Raw genomic sequence first — 14,891 nt, forward strand, 5'->3', positions numbered from 1 at the left:
TGTACCAGCTATTCTTCTCCCACAACAGCTCACACTGGCACCAAGTTCTGCCTGATACGACACCATCCCATAACGTCGTAAGACCTTCTGCTGGTCTCCAATCGCTTCGTTTTCGAATTGCGTCAAAGTAAGCTAAATTCCACTTTAACGAACTGGCATTTACGTCGCGTATCTTCCAGGTGTAGCGGTGCGCACTTCATTTCAAAACTTGCCAATTTACAACATGAGGTTACAAGGAAATTACTCCTTGAATCAGGGCAGTCCAGATTACGCCTGCCAGGCGTGCCATAGGCATGGAGCATAAAAGCCGTCCTTCGTTCAATCCAACTCTCGCAAGTATTCTCCTCACATTCGTACTCGGCTATAATTCACAGAGAGATAGGTTACACTGCATCACAGACAAGGACGTGAGCGCAACATGAATTCATCCACATCGACACTACAAAACCCATCGTTCTCACAGCCAGGGCAGGCCCCTGACCAACAATCAACGAGACTAGTCCTGCAGTCATATCTCCAGTGCCTCGACCGCCTTGACAGGTTAGAGCGTCGTGTGCACGAGGAAATCCAGGAGATCCGCAGCCTCTTTAGGAATATCCTTGACAACTACCAGTCAAATGTCACCATGGAGGATTCTGGCGGATGTGATAGCACCGTCGACTCCCAAGCTGGGCTCGATGGCCTCAACGTAATTACACCATTTGGATCTTCACACGACCGCTACTTCATGCCACAACCTGCACCCCATGAGGCATCGTTTGGGGTCATGGGATCGCTATCAGAGAGCATAGAAGGTAAATTTGCTGTATACGCAGTCTTTCCTCTAAACCCTTACCGTGTACAGGCTTATTGCTCAATGGCACCCACGGTTTTGCCAACTATGTAACGCCTCAGCACAGCATGTACTCTGAGGGCTTTCCGGCATTCTGTGACCCGCGTGTCACGGAATCATCATTGGAGCCTGAGGGTGTGAAATCTCGCCTCGGTAAATTCATTATCATTCGCAACTTTTTCATTGAAACGCTTAGAATATATTCCTAGGTTTCTCGCTCCACGGCACGATCGACTCCATCTATGAACCTGCTCCGCAACCCTTCCAAAGCGTTTATCTCGAGGAGCATGTCCCATCGGATTCTTTAGTCGGACCCGACGCGCAGCTGCCTGTCCTCGTTATGCAGGCTAGCCAAGCAAAGGATAGAGTAAAATGCACCCAGGACGGGTGCTCAGCAATCCTCAACAAGGATAACCTCACTCGTCACGTCAAAGAGGTGCACGAGAGGAAGTTTAAGGCTGTCTGTGCAGGGCTGCAGAAAGGTGTTCAAGCGCTCGTATCAGATGAATGAGCACATCCTTCGGACCAGATGTGGAAGATTCTAGATTTGTATATTGTATGGTGTTCATTTAATACGACTTATACAAGGCCACCTTGGTGGCCAAAAGTTCACCCTTGACTTCATTCGCTACTTCAAGGAAGGTTGAGCCATCAATGGGCAGGGAAAGCCCTAGAGATAGATATGGAGATCTCAAAAGGAACAGGGGAGGCGATGCGCACCGTTGTTTCCAATGTCCAGTGTTTTCAGGGGAGTGCTACAAACACGTGGTTTTTTACCTCTTCAATGAGCTCGGCGCGAGATCCGGATACGCACTATGAGATGATGATGATCTCGATTATAGTTCAGGATGAGTTTACGTGAGTCTTATAATCAGCTAGTAGCTCTGCATGCAGCTTTGAATGTTGGTGCTGTACGCCATTCTTCTTACTCCATCTGAACCACTCATGTGCATGAGTCACGATACAGTGAACTCAAATTCTGCAATGACTTAATATATAAGCGAAATATACTAACCAATCGATGTGAGTGGTATTTGGCAGATACCCATTTTCTTGGCTTGTCAACGTGCTCATGTATAACATGCCAGAGTCTTAGGCGACTACGTCTTTTACAACTAGCTAGTAATCAAAGAAAGTGTGACTATTAACAAAGTGCATCTTCTCCGGTGGTAATAATTCTCCGAGTCATGATCAATTGAGGCGATGTGATACCAATTATTACTTGAGTCCTGTATATTATCAGGAACTTACGTCGATTTTCTGGACTCCTGAGGAACGAGGATTCAATATTAATGGCACTCGGATAATTGGCGAAATTTTGTGATACAGTTAACGTTGCTGCGCGAGCATCGGAGCATTAAATTGCATTTGGTCGGGAGATCCTCAATTCGTTTGGACCATAGCGGCTATATCCGAGAGCATGGAAGTCTTGAATCTCTGGGGCATTATGCATTCTGATACTGCACAAGACACAGCTGGAACCAAGGAACCTTGAGCAGTTCAAGAATTTCGAATTCTGATTTATAGCCTATGGGGAAGCACTACGCATACTGTACCACACAAAACAGTGCGGGTCACCATTTTAAGTTTCTGCCTTACTCCCATCAATGTAGCGCCTTGGTTTCTAGTATCTACTGCAGCCAACAGCCCCTTGAATGTCGATATAAGGCAGGAATCTCGCAATGCCTAGTATTATTCGCATTCTGTGATTACCCCAACTGCCCTGGGCCTATAAGATTTGTGAAAGTGCGTCTGGTGTTATTCTTTCCGCCACAGAAACTTGATGTTCACGTTCTCTTCGCCACTTTGTCACATAAAATTTCACGCAACTTCGCCACCAAATTTTTTTTTCGGAAATAACTGCTCGTGCATTTATTATTACTGACTCAAATAAGCGTCGAACACTGTCCCGCTTGCGAAGTCAGACCAGTTCGACTTCCTTATAGAGATTGTCCCGAGAGAGGAGGGGCTTACGGGATTGACTCAGAGTGGTACGAGGACTGGTGCTGCGAGAGGATCTGGGTCGAGTATAACGAACTTAGTCGCAGGTGTACGTGTTACCATAAAACCTGTCGTGCCTCTCGATAAACTTCCATCTAGCCAAGTCAAGCTGCTCCTCATCAGGATTCTGAACACCATACAGGCGATGAATCTGGCAAATTGCCCTCGGCAGTGGTACTTGATCAGGTAAGGATCGTGATACACTTTATGGTGTTAGACCCTATTCTATCTCCTGGGACCCTGTTTTCTCCCACTCCTGAGAACCGCGCTGGGTGTATGACGTTCTTACAATTGCTTTTCACAGCTGCTTCCTGTAAAAGTGACGGCGACGATGATGGAATTGTTTTTGGTTTGGCGTAGACTGGCGGACCACGGGAGAACTCTTGTTGCTATGCTTCGAGTAAAGCTGATAGATTACATGCCTTGCTCGGGAATGAATTTGTTCTGATTGGTGGTTATTTCGGTAAGTGAACTTACCTCGCTCTTTTTTTCCCAGTGTTGGATATATTCAACTTTACATCTGCCACTCACATCAACGTGTTTACTCGGTCTAGTCCTGGGTTGGAACAACATACACTATTGGGGGCTGGCGGGGATACTCTTTTGTGACCCATACAGCGATGGGGATATTATATGAAGCGCCGCGAAAGGATATTGGTAAGACGCCATGCAGACATAGTAGAAGTTGAGTTTCAAAGATCAACTGGTGGGATTTGAATATGGAATCTAATGGTCACTGAACTGTAGACATCTGATTTTATGTGAAACGGGCGGGAGCAGTATCAAAGTCAAGAAGGACACGATCCTTGTGAGTATATGAGCTGACCTTTTGTCGTAGCCATCTCTGTGTAGTAGTACTCATTGGGTGTAAGGGTAGTAGCTGTGTTGTGACATCGGAGTCTATAATTGATTCTCCACTTTAAACGGACCGAGATGGGACAACCTCCCCCCAAAAATTTGGTTATAGGATAGCGCTTAGATCCAGCTGGTCAGCTTCGTCTGACTCCACGTGTACGACTGTGTAGGATGGCCGTGAATTTCCATTTTTATAATGACCTTCGGGTCTATTTTCTCACCACCAGTTCCTCGATCCGTTATCCAAACCAGGGCCATTTCAATAAGATGTTATCCGAAGTAGCGGTTCCCTCATGCCACTCTCGGATCTTTAGTCCCTAGCGCCATCGGACGCAATACATGCACCATGACCCACTTAGTAGTTCACATCATAGATTTGACATAGGGTTGCGTAGGTTGAAGGTTTACATTTTAACAGCATCACAGCACTTTGCGGTAGGACGTTCGACATCTACTGTCATACCTACACCGATTAGATTTGCTACACCATGCTCTACCCCTAGTGAGCCAAGGGCCTCCTCAGAACCATAGTCAGCAATGGAAAGGTCATCCCTGTGGCATACTTCATGCTATACGGCCTTGTTGGTCAACATGCACTGCAAGCGTGAGAAATATCTTATGTAGAGGTTGAACGAGTAGTATACGTGGTACAGCTGGCTAGTAGAGAGAGAGATACTTATGACTGCGTCTTAACATTTCATCTTTCATTCCAGAGAGTTAGTACATAGTATATTACCTGGTTATGTTGGTCACGAATGAATGTATATTTTATTTGGCCATCTACACAAGCTGAAATGTCATACATATGGATCATGCAGGCTACTTTGTTTCAGCAACGTGCATCATGTGTGTCAAGACGAAACACCGAGGACTCGCCTACATCATATGGCTATGGCTAATGACGTGATGGTCAACGTAATTTTACAATCATTAACGGTAGACATCTGAAAATTGGCCGTCTCTTGTGAATTAGTATACCCTGCCTCATACGACAGGTAACTTCCGATGGTCTCCGATCGTGCCGTTTTCGAATCGCGTCAAAGTAGCGTGTATTTCATTTCAGAACTGGCCTTGGCACAGGGCGACCAGAGGCCAGATTACACCTGCAAGACGTGCCATGGAAAAGGTGGAATGAACATACTATAAAGCCGTTCAATTTCCTGACTCTCACAAGTCTTCTCCCCATTCGCACTCGCCTATACATTAGGCTACATCAAAGACATGGACTCACGCACAACACTACAAAACCTACCGCCTGACCAGTATCTAGCACTCCAGTTAATTCTCCAGTGCATCCATCGCCTTAACACGTTAGACCAGCGCTTTGACATGTTAGACCGCCGCCTTGACGTATTAGACCATGGCGTGCGTGAGGCAATGCAGGAGATCCGCAGCGTCAAGGATCCCGTTTGCAACTACCAATCAGGTTTCACAATGGAGCATTCGGGTGGACGTGATAGCACCGTCGACTTTCAAGCCGGAGTCAATGACCTCAATGCTATTACATCGTTTGGATCTTCGCATGATAGCCAAATCATGCTACAGCCTGCAGCACTCCATGGAACATCGTCCGGGGTCATCGGATCGCTGTCAGGGGGTACAACAGGTAAGTTGCTTTATACGCAGTTTTTCCTTCAAATGCTTACCGTGTACAGGCTTATTGCCCTACGGCGCTCGCAATTCTCCTATGCATTCGGGTGGACGTGATAGCATTGTCGACTCCCAAGCTGGACTCAATAGCCTCAATGCTATTCCACCATCTATGTCCTCGCACGACCCCTACCTCGTGCCACAGTCTGCACCCCACGAACTATTGTCCGGGGTCACGGGATCGGTGCTAGAGGGCACAGACGGTAAGTTGCTGTATACGCAAACTTTGCTTTAAACGCTTACCGTATACAGGCTTATTGCTCAACGGCGCCCGTGGTTTTGCCAACAATGTAACGCATCAGCATAGCATATACTCTGAGGGCTTCACGGCATCCTATGACATGGAAGTCACGGAATCCTCATCAGAGGGTGTGGGTGCTCGCTTCGGTGAATTTGCTATCATTGCTAGCTTTTCCTTGAGACGTTTACAATGTATCCATAGATTTATCGCTCGATGTCGATGGCACGTCCGATCCCGTGCGTGAGCCCGCTGGGCAATCCGCTGCCCGACAGCTTGGTTCTGTTGTGCAAACTGGCCGAGCAAAGGTCAAAGTAGGACGCCCCAAAGTAAAATGCCCCTGGGACAAGTGTCCGAAATTCATCAGCAAGGATGTCCTTAGTCGTCACATTAACGAGGTGCATGAGAAGAAGATTGTGGCTGTTTGTCCAAGATGCAAAAAGGATTTCACGCGGACGAATGTGATGACGCACCATGCATGTCCTTGTGAACGACCCTAGATTATTATCTTGTATAACAAAGCTATCTTGATGGCCGAAAGTTCACCCTTGACTTCATTTGCTACTTCGAGGGAGGTGGAACCATAAATGGGCGGAGAAAGCCCTAATGTAGAGATCTCGAAAGGAACAAGCAAGGCAATGCGCACCGTTGTTTGGAATGTCAAGTATTTTCAGGGGAGTGCTACAATAGGAAATAAACACGAGGTGAAGGTAATGGCAAGGCATGCTCGAACCTTTTCATTCAACTTACTGGGAGGAATTAATGCGGAGTTATTAGGGACCGTTTGGTAACCGCTCGGTTTGGTTTTCATTGGAGACGGAAAAAAGGCGTTCGGAAATGCATCAAATACCTGTCACGCTACAAGCAAACTGTGGATAGTGAGTCCTGGGATGCGCACGGGGGAAGAGCACCAAACAGCGTGTGGGTATTACAGGGCAAGTGAGTGGTAGGAAATGGTTAGCGCCCCAGGAGTATGGGGGAGGGGTCAACGGTAGGAAATGTATTGATCATTGGTTGTATGTGATGATAATCCGTTTTCCAGGTGTCCATCTAGTATAGCCCTCCACGCAAATATGGAAATTGGTGCGGAGAAGGAGATGTATGGGTGCGCAAACAAGAAAATCAGCAAAAATCATGATTCGGTCGCAGCGTTGACGTGTTCGGGTGCCTAGATAAGATGCCCTATCGCCGGCATGTCCCGGGCCATGACTATTATATGTTCCACGACTACATAGTACACCTCCACCCTTGGAGATATAATCCCTTGGAGGTCGAAAGTTGAACGTTGAGTACTTGAGTACGCCAACGACAAGCCTCACCAGCAAGCGGCAACTCAGCGGCATTGATCCGCATCGCCTTGTCCATGCCTTTCGGGTTCTTCGTATTAATTTTCGCTCACAGGTCCCTACAGGCGTGTGAATTCCCTATTAGACGTGCGTGCATCATTTTGTCGATCAACATAATTGCAATATTAATCTTGATCTCATTGAATCTTAGCTCGATGCGGCACGCTTGAACTTGGGCGTCGATCGGATGTCTTAGTGTCGATCTAGACCTTTAGGGTGGTAAGCTCATCTTGCGTGATGCAAGCTTACTTGTGTAATTTGACTCGGTTCGGAATGCTGAGCTCGGCCTACTGGTGGCATGGGAAAGGTGCGAGCGCACCTCACTGACTAGTCGTTGCTCATTCATAGTAGTTGCTCGAATGTCCCCTACACAGTCGCCTTCTACGAAGATCACTTGTGTAACATGGTCAGATGCTTACACACTTGCTCAGTTACGTGTCCCGAGACTACCGATGAAGACACTCAGGCTACCACTATTTAGTTCGCAACGTCCAGAGGTGTCCCAAATTTTTTCAACGGAGTGCTGTCGTACGAAATAGTAAGCCACGCTAAGTAGATACGTGAAGAAAACGGCTGTGACTTTACGCGGCCAATAAAGGTCCGCTGACAGCCGGATCATTCAGTGCTTCTGATTGTACGCATCGGTGTCGAAACCCATCCACGTGCAATACAATAGGACACGAATGTTTTTCAGCCCTAAATCCATTGTCCGACCCTGATGATCGAGGACACGAGGACAGGCTCAGTTGAGTTATTTCTACAATGGTTTGTAATCCCACGAATTCGCGCCAGACGGGTCACTGACGCCAAGCGAGAAGCCGCAGTATGCGTTCACAAGCACCGTCGACGCGTGGGTGTTCTTCAGTTCCATACGGTATCGCTGCCACGCATGTTTAGGGAAGCAACTCCTGTTATGAACTTCGGGCTGTTTGTCGTGTTTTGCCACCTACTTGCTGCAGCTGATAATTCTGTTTCGGTTATGTTGAACTTTGTTCCAATGGTAAATACAAACTTTCAAAGTGCCTCCGACGCCGTCGGAGCAGCTGTTACCATAAGTAACAATACCGGCGGTAATTCATATTAATTGTGCCTATTGTCCTTTGTACGATGGTTGGAGCTGGCACTTCTCCGCAGTCCTTCACTACGCCAGTACAACCACTACGCTTTATTCACAGACGCAGACTCCGAAAAAGACTCCTTATCATCACCGTCGGCCTGGTCGGGGATGATGATGGTAGTGCCGAAGGCCCTACCGACTAAGCCAAGCAAATGGTAGCTAATACCCGCCTGTACCACCCTCCACTGTCACGCTGGGCCCTACTTACCAATGTGAGGAAAATACAATATACAAAGTATGGAATATAACGTACATTGGGACCCCACGAATAGTGTCTTGTAACGATCCAGTGTGAACGGCTGTGTTATTTGATGGGCAACACTGCTTGATGAGGTTGCAGACAGCGTCGTATGACTGGTTGCGGCGTTCCACAAACATAAGCTCTTCCGTTTCCATCGTAGTGATGCAAGCGTGGCCAGCAAAGATCATCCTGAGGTCTGAGATGGTTTTTTCATTGACCTTCCACCAGTCTTCCATCTCTGGTCGATAAAATTCCAAACATGTGACGACAAGGACAATTGGAACTTTGCTCTTGACTTGGGAGCGGATTAACTCGTAGTTCCGGCGGAGTGTCTGAATCTTCTTCCCACCCCGCACACAGTACATGATGAGATGGACGTTGCCTTGCTCCGTCTGAGTTCGAAGAAGCGTCTTCAATGTTTTTCGAGCTTCCTTGTCTGAGACCGTCCCTTCCATGCCCTCATCCAGACCTGCAATTCAGTTCAGTAATAGCCACGAAGAGGGGTGAACTGGACCGACCAGCTGTATCGATAAGCTTTACCTTCAACGTCCCGGCCTGGCGACTTGTCAATTTGTCCGAGTCGTATACATTTGTTCCAGTCGTACATCCCACAGCATCGGGAGATGTCTTCGCAACATTCGTCCCAGCGATCAAATTGATCAATGAACTTTTGCCAGATCCGCTTTCTCCACAAACGACAATGCCGAGCGTGTCTATGTGGTGTGGAGGTTCTTCGATCTCAGTATGGTTGGACTGATTTCAAGTTAATCCCAGCTAAGCAAGAGTTGAACAACACTCACACTAGGCGGTTGTGGGCGAGCAGAACTCGACATTACAATGCTGACTTGAGACAAGAAAAAAGCAAAATGTATGTCTTGACTTGCGCCTTCGCTGTGTTCAAGTTCCTTCTCTAATCCGATGCCTTTAAGTCTCCTGCAAATGAATGAAATGATATAGGCATCATGACCAATGTGGATGTCTCAAGGCAAAAACGCCGCAGGACCCGACTACTAGTAGTTCAGTCCATGTTGTAGTCACCGTGGCGGAGAGCGAAATTTACGATTATTAACACGGGAGTCCGGGACGTTCTGTTCGGGCTACTTGAAGTCGATTCATTTACTCTGCACGACGAGGCGGAACGCCCAGGAAGGTGATTCAAGCGGCAAGGAACTGACTATTGTTGCGGGTAGTGCTGCTATAAGGAAGCTCATCGGGTAAAGTCAGCCGGTTAATTGCGGATCCAATGGAAGAAACGGAGGACGTCTAGCTGTGTATTCATGTTTGTACTAATCGGCCTCCAAATTCCAACGTTCACATTGATATATCTGATATCCCAATATTTAATAATTTTTGACAACAAGCACGAAATGACAACCCATTGACAGCATCGTTTGGAACATCATCATGGTCCGCGTTCAGATCTTTACTACCAGTGCATGGATCTGATCCAGCCAGCCCTCTTGGGAATTGAAAACAAAGAATGGACCAACACCACGAAATCATGCTCTATTACTACTGCGCCGCATGGGGAAAGACACAGTAAGAAAGGTTGGTGTACATAAATCATTTTCCTTCATGGGGATACAGACGAGCGCTAGGCGACTCACCACGCTGCAATTGAGCCATATTTAACGCAGAGCTAATCCACCACATGCATCAAAAGCAATCGACAGACTGCCAATGATAGGAGTTTGCGGGATATAGTGAAGTAGTTGCCTGTGATTGATGGCCAAAAATATATTTGTCCACGGATCAAGGGTCTGGAAACGTGCAAGCAATAAACCCTAACCTTCCATCAAAACCTTGCATCTAGAGTTATTCACCACAGCTCGCTACTTCGATATGAACTTGCAACGTCTCTTGCCTCCCCTAGGCACAGTGTCGTCACGGAAGACAGCTGTTCATTCTATGTTGTGTGACTTCAACTCCAAGTCAACCGAACTACGATAGTTACTCATGACATGCAAATAAACGAGGGGGATATTAACGGACCTATCCACTTGAATTCCCAAAACACTTTCCATGGGATTGAGACTGAAGGGAGGGCATCGCTTTATGTATATGTAGACACAGCCTTGCAGATACTAAAGCTGTGACTCAACCGAGCTTGACTGAGTCTGCTGCATAGTCACAGCACGTATAGTTTCCTGTAACAAAGAGTCATTTCTACTTACCGTGCATATTGAACTGAGTCAGCGCGTCCAATGTGACAAAGTGGCAAGTGGAAAATAAGCTGGTTGGATGGGCGTTGGAACGTTGAGCGCTTGTCGACGTTGAGCCCGGTTGCCCTTAGTCTAGGGTTAAGGTTACTAATACCCTCAGATCTTCCCACCTACTCTTTAATATCGCCCACCACCATACGTGCAGTCCGGGGAGCCCCTCAATGATTTCCTTCGGTCATTTTTGCAGCGGCAAGTAGATGCAGCAGAGCAAGAGACACCATATTACTCCACTCCCTCTCACTTGCATTAAGCAAGTCATGAAGAGCGATTCAGACGTGAACTTGAAGGTATGTCGCTCTATCATAAAATAATCGCTAACTACGTTCACACCGAACTTAGTTCCAGGTGTCCGTGTTACCAATAAAACGTGTCATACCTCTCTCAATGAACTTCCATCTCGCAAAGTCAAGCTGCTCCTCATCAGGATTCCGAACACCATACAAGCGATGGATCTGGAAATTTGCCCTCGGCAGTGGTACTGGATCAGGTAAGGATTGTGATCCAGTTTGTAGCGTTAGACCTATTCTATCTCTTGAGACCCTGTTTTCTCCCACTCATGAGATCCGCGCTGTATGTACAACGTTCTTACAATCGCTTTTCACAGCTGCAGTCTCTATTAGCTCCATCAAACGCAATACACGCACCGTGACCCAATCAAGCATCCACCGATGTATACTATTTTTTTCTCTCTCGTTTGTTGTCGTTGTAAGCTGACCTAATGTCAACAGTACATGTGGTTTAGTGCCAAGTCGATTATTGTATATAACATTTGTTCATTGGCTTACAGGTCCCAAAGGCAGGATGCGAAGCTGCGAGAGCTGGTCTGGCAGCTGTTTTAGGGTTGTGCATGCGCGAAGGCACGAGATGTGGCGCTGATACGAGGTGTGTAAACTTGCGTAGGAGTTCGAGCGAGGGTTGCTAAACATGTGCAGAAGACTGTAATTTACTAGTCTTTGGGTGTCGGCGGGGTGACTTCGCCGAATTTTTTCTCTGTATTGCGGTAGGACATTCAGCATCTACTACACCGATACCATGTTCTACCACTAGTGACCGCCTCAGAACCATAGCGAGCAATGGAAGCTAAGATCATTTCTGTGGCCTATACAAGGTGTCGTTGGTATACATGCACTGCAAACGTGAGATACGGTGGGCTATGCTTTTAGCGGCGTTTTAACACTCCAGATGATCAATGCATCTTTCATCCGAGGATCTGACCGGTCACTAATGATTCCATCCCCATGGCATGCTACTAAGAATAGGAGTGACGCACTAGTGCTAAAATTCGTAATCGCCCTGTCTTCGCATAATAAGCTAAATTCCCCCTCAGACTTCGTACACCCTTGGCAGTTCAATCTGTTCGCATACACGGAAGTAATTTAAAGGGCGAAGGGAAGGACAAGGCAAGTCCTTCGGGGTTGGACTCTCTGCTGGTGTACTGAATGTGACATACAGAGACTGGATGCTGGAGTTGGATCACGATAACGTTGTGCCAATTGTTGGGATGCCACTTAGATTTATCCCATTACCGGCCTTGGTATCCCCATATGTGGGTCGAGAGTGGCACCATGACACGTTGCTTGGAGCAAAACCACCATCAAATCACTGCCTCAACCCGAAAGGCGATGATGAGCACCGGTGAGCGGCCATTACTACACTTGTTACGATTGCTGACCCTGCTTCACGGGACTATAGAGCTCTTGGAATTTATTTCCGCGTTTACCGTACGCGTTGACTTTTCTTGCGCCATTTAAGGTTTTTACGACCCTGCATGACCATAGCGTTATCTTTCCGGGTATGGATCACTCACTCGATCCCATCTCGGTTTAGTCGAATATCTTTATTAACGATCTCGGACGAGCACTGGCATGTGTGGCTGACTTCGAGACGGAAGTTCTACTACCGGAGTTTTCTAGCGAGTCTTATTTGTCTTCTTCTTTCAAATCGGACGGAGCTTTTCCGAGTTTCCAACGAATCAAGTAATTTTGTGGGCTTCCCTAGTACCCAAGGTAGCGACGTATACCCCTTTGGAGGTATCATGCTTCAAGTGCGTATTTTTACGTCTCAATGATTGTGTCCTCAGCATTGCCCTGGGTCCTTTCTGATAAAGCTCCTTGTCATTACTTCCGGTGTGACACACAGATATTCTTTACGATATCTACAGGCATCAAGCCATTGCACTCAGACACCTCCTGCATTAATGATACTCGATGGAGCGTTATCCAGCAATGCTGGACGGCTCCAAGAAGGGAATAACTGGAGATCGGATTCGTTAGGGTTTAAACGATGACCCGAATGAAAGTGCGAGGATGTTGTGCGAGAAGACACGAGCATTCTACGATATCTCATATCGAGATCTGCAGTTCCTGGCACTGATGAGAGCGGGCGGACGTGCACTTCGACGGTTGCTCGAGCAGGGTGGTGCTCACCTGCTAGACGGGCTGTAATGGGACCACTGACTGAAGCAAGAGCTGAACAAGAAGGACGGAAAGAGAATCTAGCTGATCCGTCAATGCCATCAAAGCCGTCTTCGCATGAAGTGCTGATCAATCGCAGAGCTGCAGATGACACGGTCGTACTATTAGGTTGGACGACCAAAAAGAAGGAAACCCTAGAAATTTTGATCAACGTCATTCAGAATTTCGGACTAACCTTATGTTGGTACAACGGCATATTCCTGTGGTTGTGGTAAACTCTCATGAATGCCAGCGCCTTGGTGCTAGTCTACAGCCAGCTCTTGAACGTCAACACAAGGGCAGGGATCTTGCGAATATTCTCGTTCTTCTGGTTGTCCAAACTGCCCTGGGCCTAGAAGATCCGACCTCATTACGCTGCCAGTCCGACAAATACTTTCCCTTCCCACCTGGATCTTTAGTGTGTTGCCCATAAATGGTGGAAAGTCCAACCGGAACCAGAAACGTCGAGCTCGACGTACCTGGATGTAGACGTCAGTGAGTAGACGCAGTTTTTTTTGCAGAGTTCCAACTTGAATGAGACTGACGCGCATGGCAATTTTTTCAACCAATTTAGACGCCTGGTCGACCTTACCATGAAGGTTGTCAAGGAATTGACTTATGCTATTGCCCAGGACAGTTTCGCTGACGCATGGAAGTGCAGATTCTTAGAAAAAGACAAAACTACGGAGGTTGCTATCAGTTTCGTATCAAATTTACATCTGATAATAAATCTCAAGGTGGCGGTTGAATGTGTGAGGATCGAAACCGAGGACGACCAATTTGAGGATATCATCAGCAAGGTGGGCCTATATGATGTAGAACACCCGCTATAATGATACGAAAATATTTGCAGAGGTTGAACGTTGATGGTCGACTTCCGCAAGTGGAGACCAGTGCGCCATAATAACATTCTTCCCTTGTGCGGGATTGCCTACGGGTTCGGTCCAGTACCAGCTATCGTATATCCACGAATGCCCAATGATCCTTGAGCACATGTCATGATGAAAACCATGACAGGCCCACAAATTCAGTCTGGTAAGTCTTCCCCAATGGTATAGCGGCACCACAACTCACGGGCGTCGTAACACCTTGCTGGTGTAGCTGCTGGTCTCCAATATCGTAAGTCGTGTCATATCATTTTTGCATTGCACTAAGATAAAATGGCGCATAGACGGTCCACTGCAACAAAGTAGCTCATGCAGATCTCACAGGTGTAAGCAACTGCGCGGTGTGCAGATATGTGACGCTTCTCACGTCTTCGTTCCTGCAACGTACTTCTTAACGAATGAGCCCTTGTAGTGAACCACAGGCTCACATGCTCCGACCTAACCAGGACCTCTTAGATCGGGATTCGGGAGTAACGTACGATTGGCTGGTCCCAAACTTTTCGAGGTTCCGGGTACCGAAAATCAGTGCCTACATAGCTCACCAAAACTAATATTTCAAGTTCATTTGGGTCTATTGCCGCAGCGCTCTCGTGTCAGGTTTTATCGGGCCGGCAGCTATACTGTAACATTCGCAGTGATCACCGCATGGTTGTGGCCATCCTTAGGGGTGTCAAGCCTAAGCGTCCAGATATCCCTGCCATTGAAGATTGTCACTGTAACTTTATCGATCAATGTCGGGTTGAGTTATCACAACGACCTCTCAGATCTCATTGCTCATGCATCATGTCCAAGATTTGATATATCACTATAGAGATGCTATGTGTTAACCCACGTGTAGCTTACGGTCTTCGCATGTGATTAAACACCACACAGTATTGTCGTTGTGTCTTACCAAAATTGGAATTGGAATCAAGTATGCACTAATCAGCAGGAACCGTCATCATGGTTACATCGATCTAGCTAGGTTGAGTAAAAAGTGACTAGAAAAGCCCAATTGACTACTGACGACCCTATGCTACATGTACATGTAAAAGGCGTGTACCGGTGCA

At 47.1% G+C, this 14,891-nt stretch overlaps 3 protein-coding genes across 3 annotated transcripts; 2 read left to right on the forward strand and 1 right to left on the reverse strand.

The window, feature by feature from the left end:
• Nucleotides 1-28: 28 nt before the first annotated feature.
• Nucleotides 29-1,404, forward strand: F5147DRAFT_721869 (uncharacterized protein). The gene is made up of 7 exons (XM_041438887.1): nucleotides 29-127; nucleotides 180-187; nucleotides 237-303; nucleotides 383-794; nucleotides 845-985; nucleotides 1,042-1,292; nucleotides 1,315-1,404. The coding sequence occupies exons 4-7, from the start codon at nucleotides 419-421 to the stop codon at nucleotides 1,375-1,377; spliced, it is 831 nt and encodes a 276-aa protein (XP_041286996.1). The 5' UTR covers nucleotides 29-127; nucleotides 180-187; nucleotides 237-303; nucleotides 383-418; the 3' UTR covers nucleotides 1,378-1,404.
• Nucleotides 1,405-4,909: 3,505 nt separating this feature from the next.
• F5147DRAFT_657599 (uncharacterized protein) lies at nucleotides 4,910-7,129 on the forward strand (the record flags this gene model as incomplete). Its single annotated transcript, XM_041434294.1, has 8 exons — nucleotides 4,910-5,294; nucleotides 5,344-5,541; nucleotides 5,591-5,725; nucleotides 5,760-5,998; nucleotides 6,354-6,454; nucleotides 6,631-6,681; nucleotides 6,978-7,009; nucleotides 7,074-7,129. The coding sequence occupies 8 exons, from the start codon at nucleotides 4,910-4,912 to the stop codon at nucleotides 7,127-7,129; spliced, it is 1,197 nt and encodes a 398-aa protein (XP_041286997.1).
• Nucleotides 7,130-7,942: 813 nt separating this feature from the next.
• F5147DRAFT_721876 (P-loop containing nucleoside triphosphate hydrolase protein) lies at nucleotides 7,943-9,237 on the reverse strand. Its single transcript, XM_041438888.1, is given in 6 exon segments — nucleotides 7,943-8,239; nucleotides 8,293-8,749; nucleotides 8,799-9,033; nucleotides 9,075-9,171; nucleotides 9,183-9,188; nucleotides 9,204-9,237. The coding sequence occupies 4 exon segments, from the start codon at nucleotides 9,111-9,113 to the stop codon at nucleotides 8,179-8,181; spliced, it is 792 nt and encodes a 263-aa protein (XP_041286998.1). The 5' UTR covers nucleotides 9,114-9,171; nucleotides 9,183-9,188; nucleotides 9,204-9,237; the 3' UTR covers nucleotides 7,943-8,178.
• Nucleotides 9,238-14,891: the final 5,654 nt, after the last annotated feature.

The sequence above is a fragment of the Suillus discolor genome (assembly GCF_016758755.1).
Source record: "Suillus discolor strain FC423 chromosome Unknown F5147scaffold_88, whole genome shotgun sequence".
In the NCBI taxonomy this organism is placed as follows: domain Eukaryota; kingdom Fungi; phylum Basidiomycota; class Agaricomycetes; order Boletales; family Suillaceae; genus Suillus; species Suillus discolor.

What these genes read in the sequence shown, in the direction of transcription:
- F5147DRAFT_721876 (XM_041438888.1), bottom strand. Translation starts at nt 9,113, where the DNA reads ATGTCGAGTTCTGCTCGCCCACAACCGCCTAGTGTGAGT. An exon ending in CACAACCGCCTAGTGTGAGT is followed by an intron (nt 9,034 to 9,074) that starts GTTGTTCAACTC and finishes ACTTGAAATCAG; the next exon opens with TCCAACCATACTGAGATCGA. An exon ending in AAAGCTTATCGATACAGCTG is followed by an intron (nt 8,750 to 8,798) that starts GTCGGTCCAGTT and finishes ACTGAATTGCAG; the next exon opens with GTCTGGATGAGGGCATGGAA.
- F5147DRAFT_721869 (XM_041438887.1), top strand. Translation starts at nt 419, where the DNA reads ATGAATTCATCCACATCGACACTACAAAACCCATCGTTCTCACAGCCA. An exon ending in GCTATCAGAGAGCATAGAAG is followed by an intron (nt 795 to 844) that starts GTAAATTTGCTG and finishes TACCGTGTACAG; the next exon opens with GCTTATTGCTCAATGGCACC. An exon ending in GGGTGTGAAATCTCGCCTCG is followed by an intron (nt 986 to 1,041) that starts GTAAATTCATTA and finishes ATATATTCCTAG; the next exon opens with GTTTCTCGCTCCACGGCACG.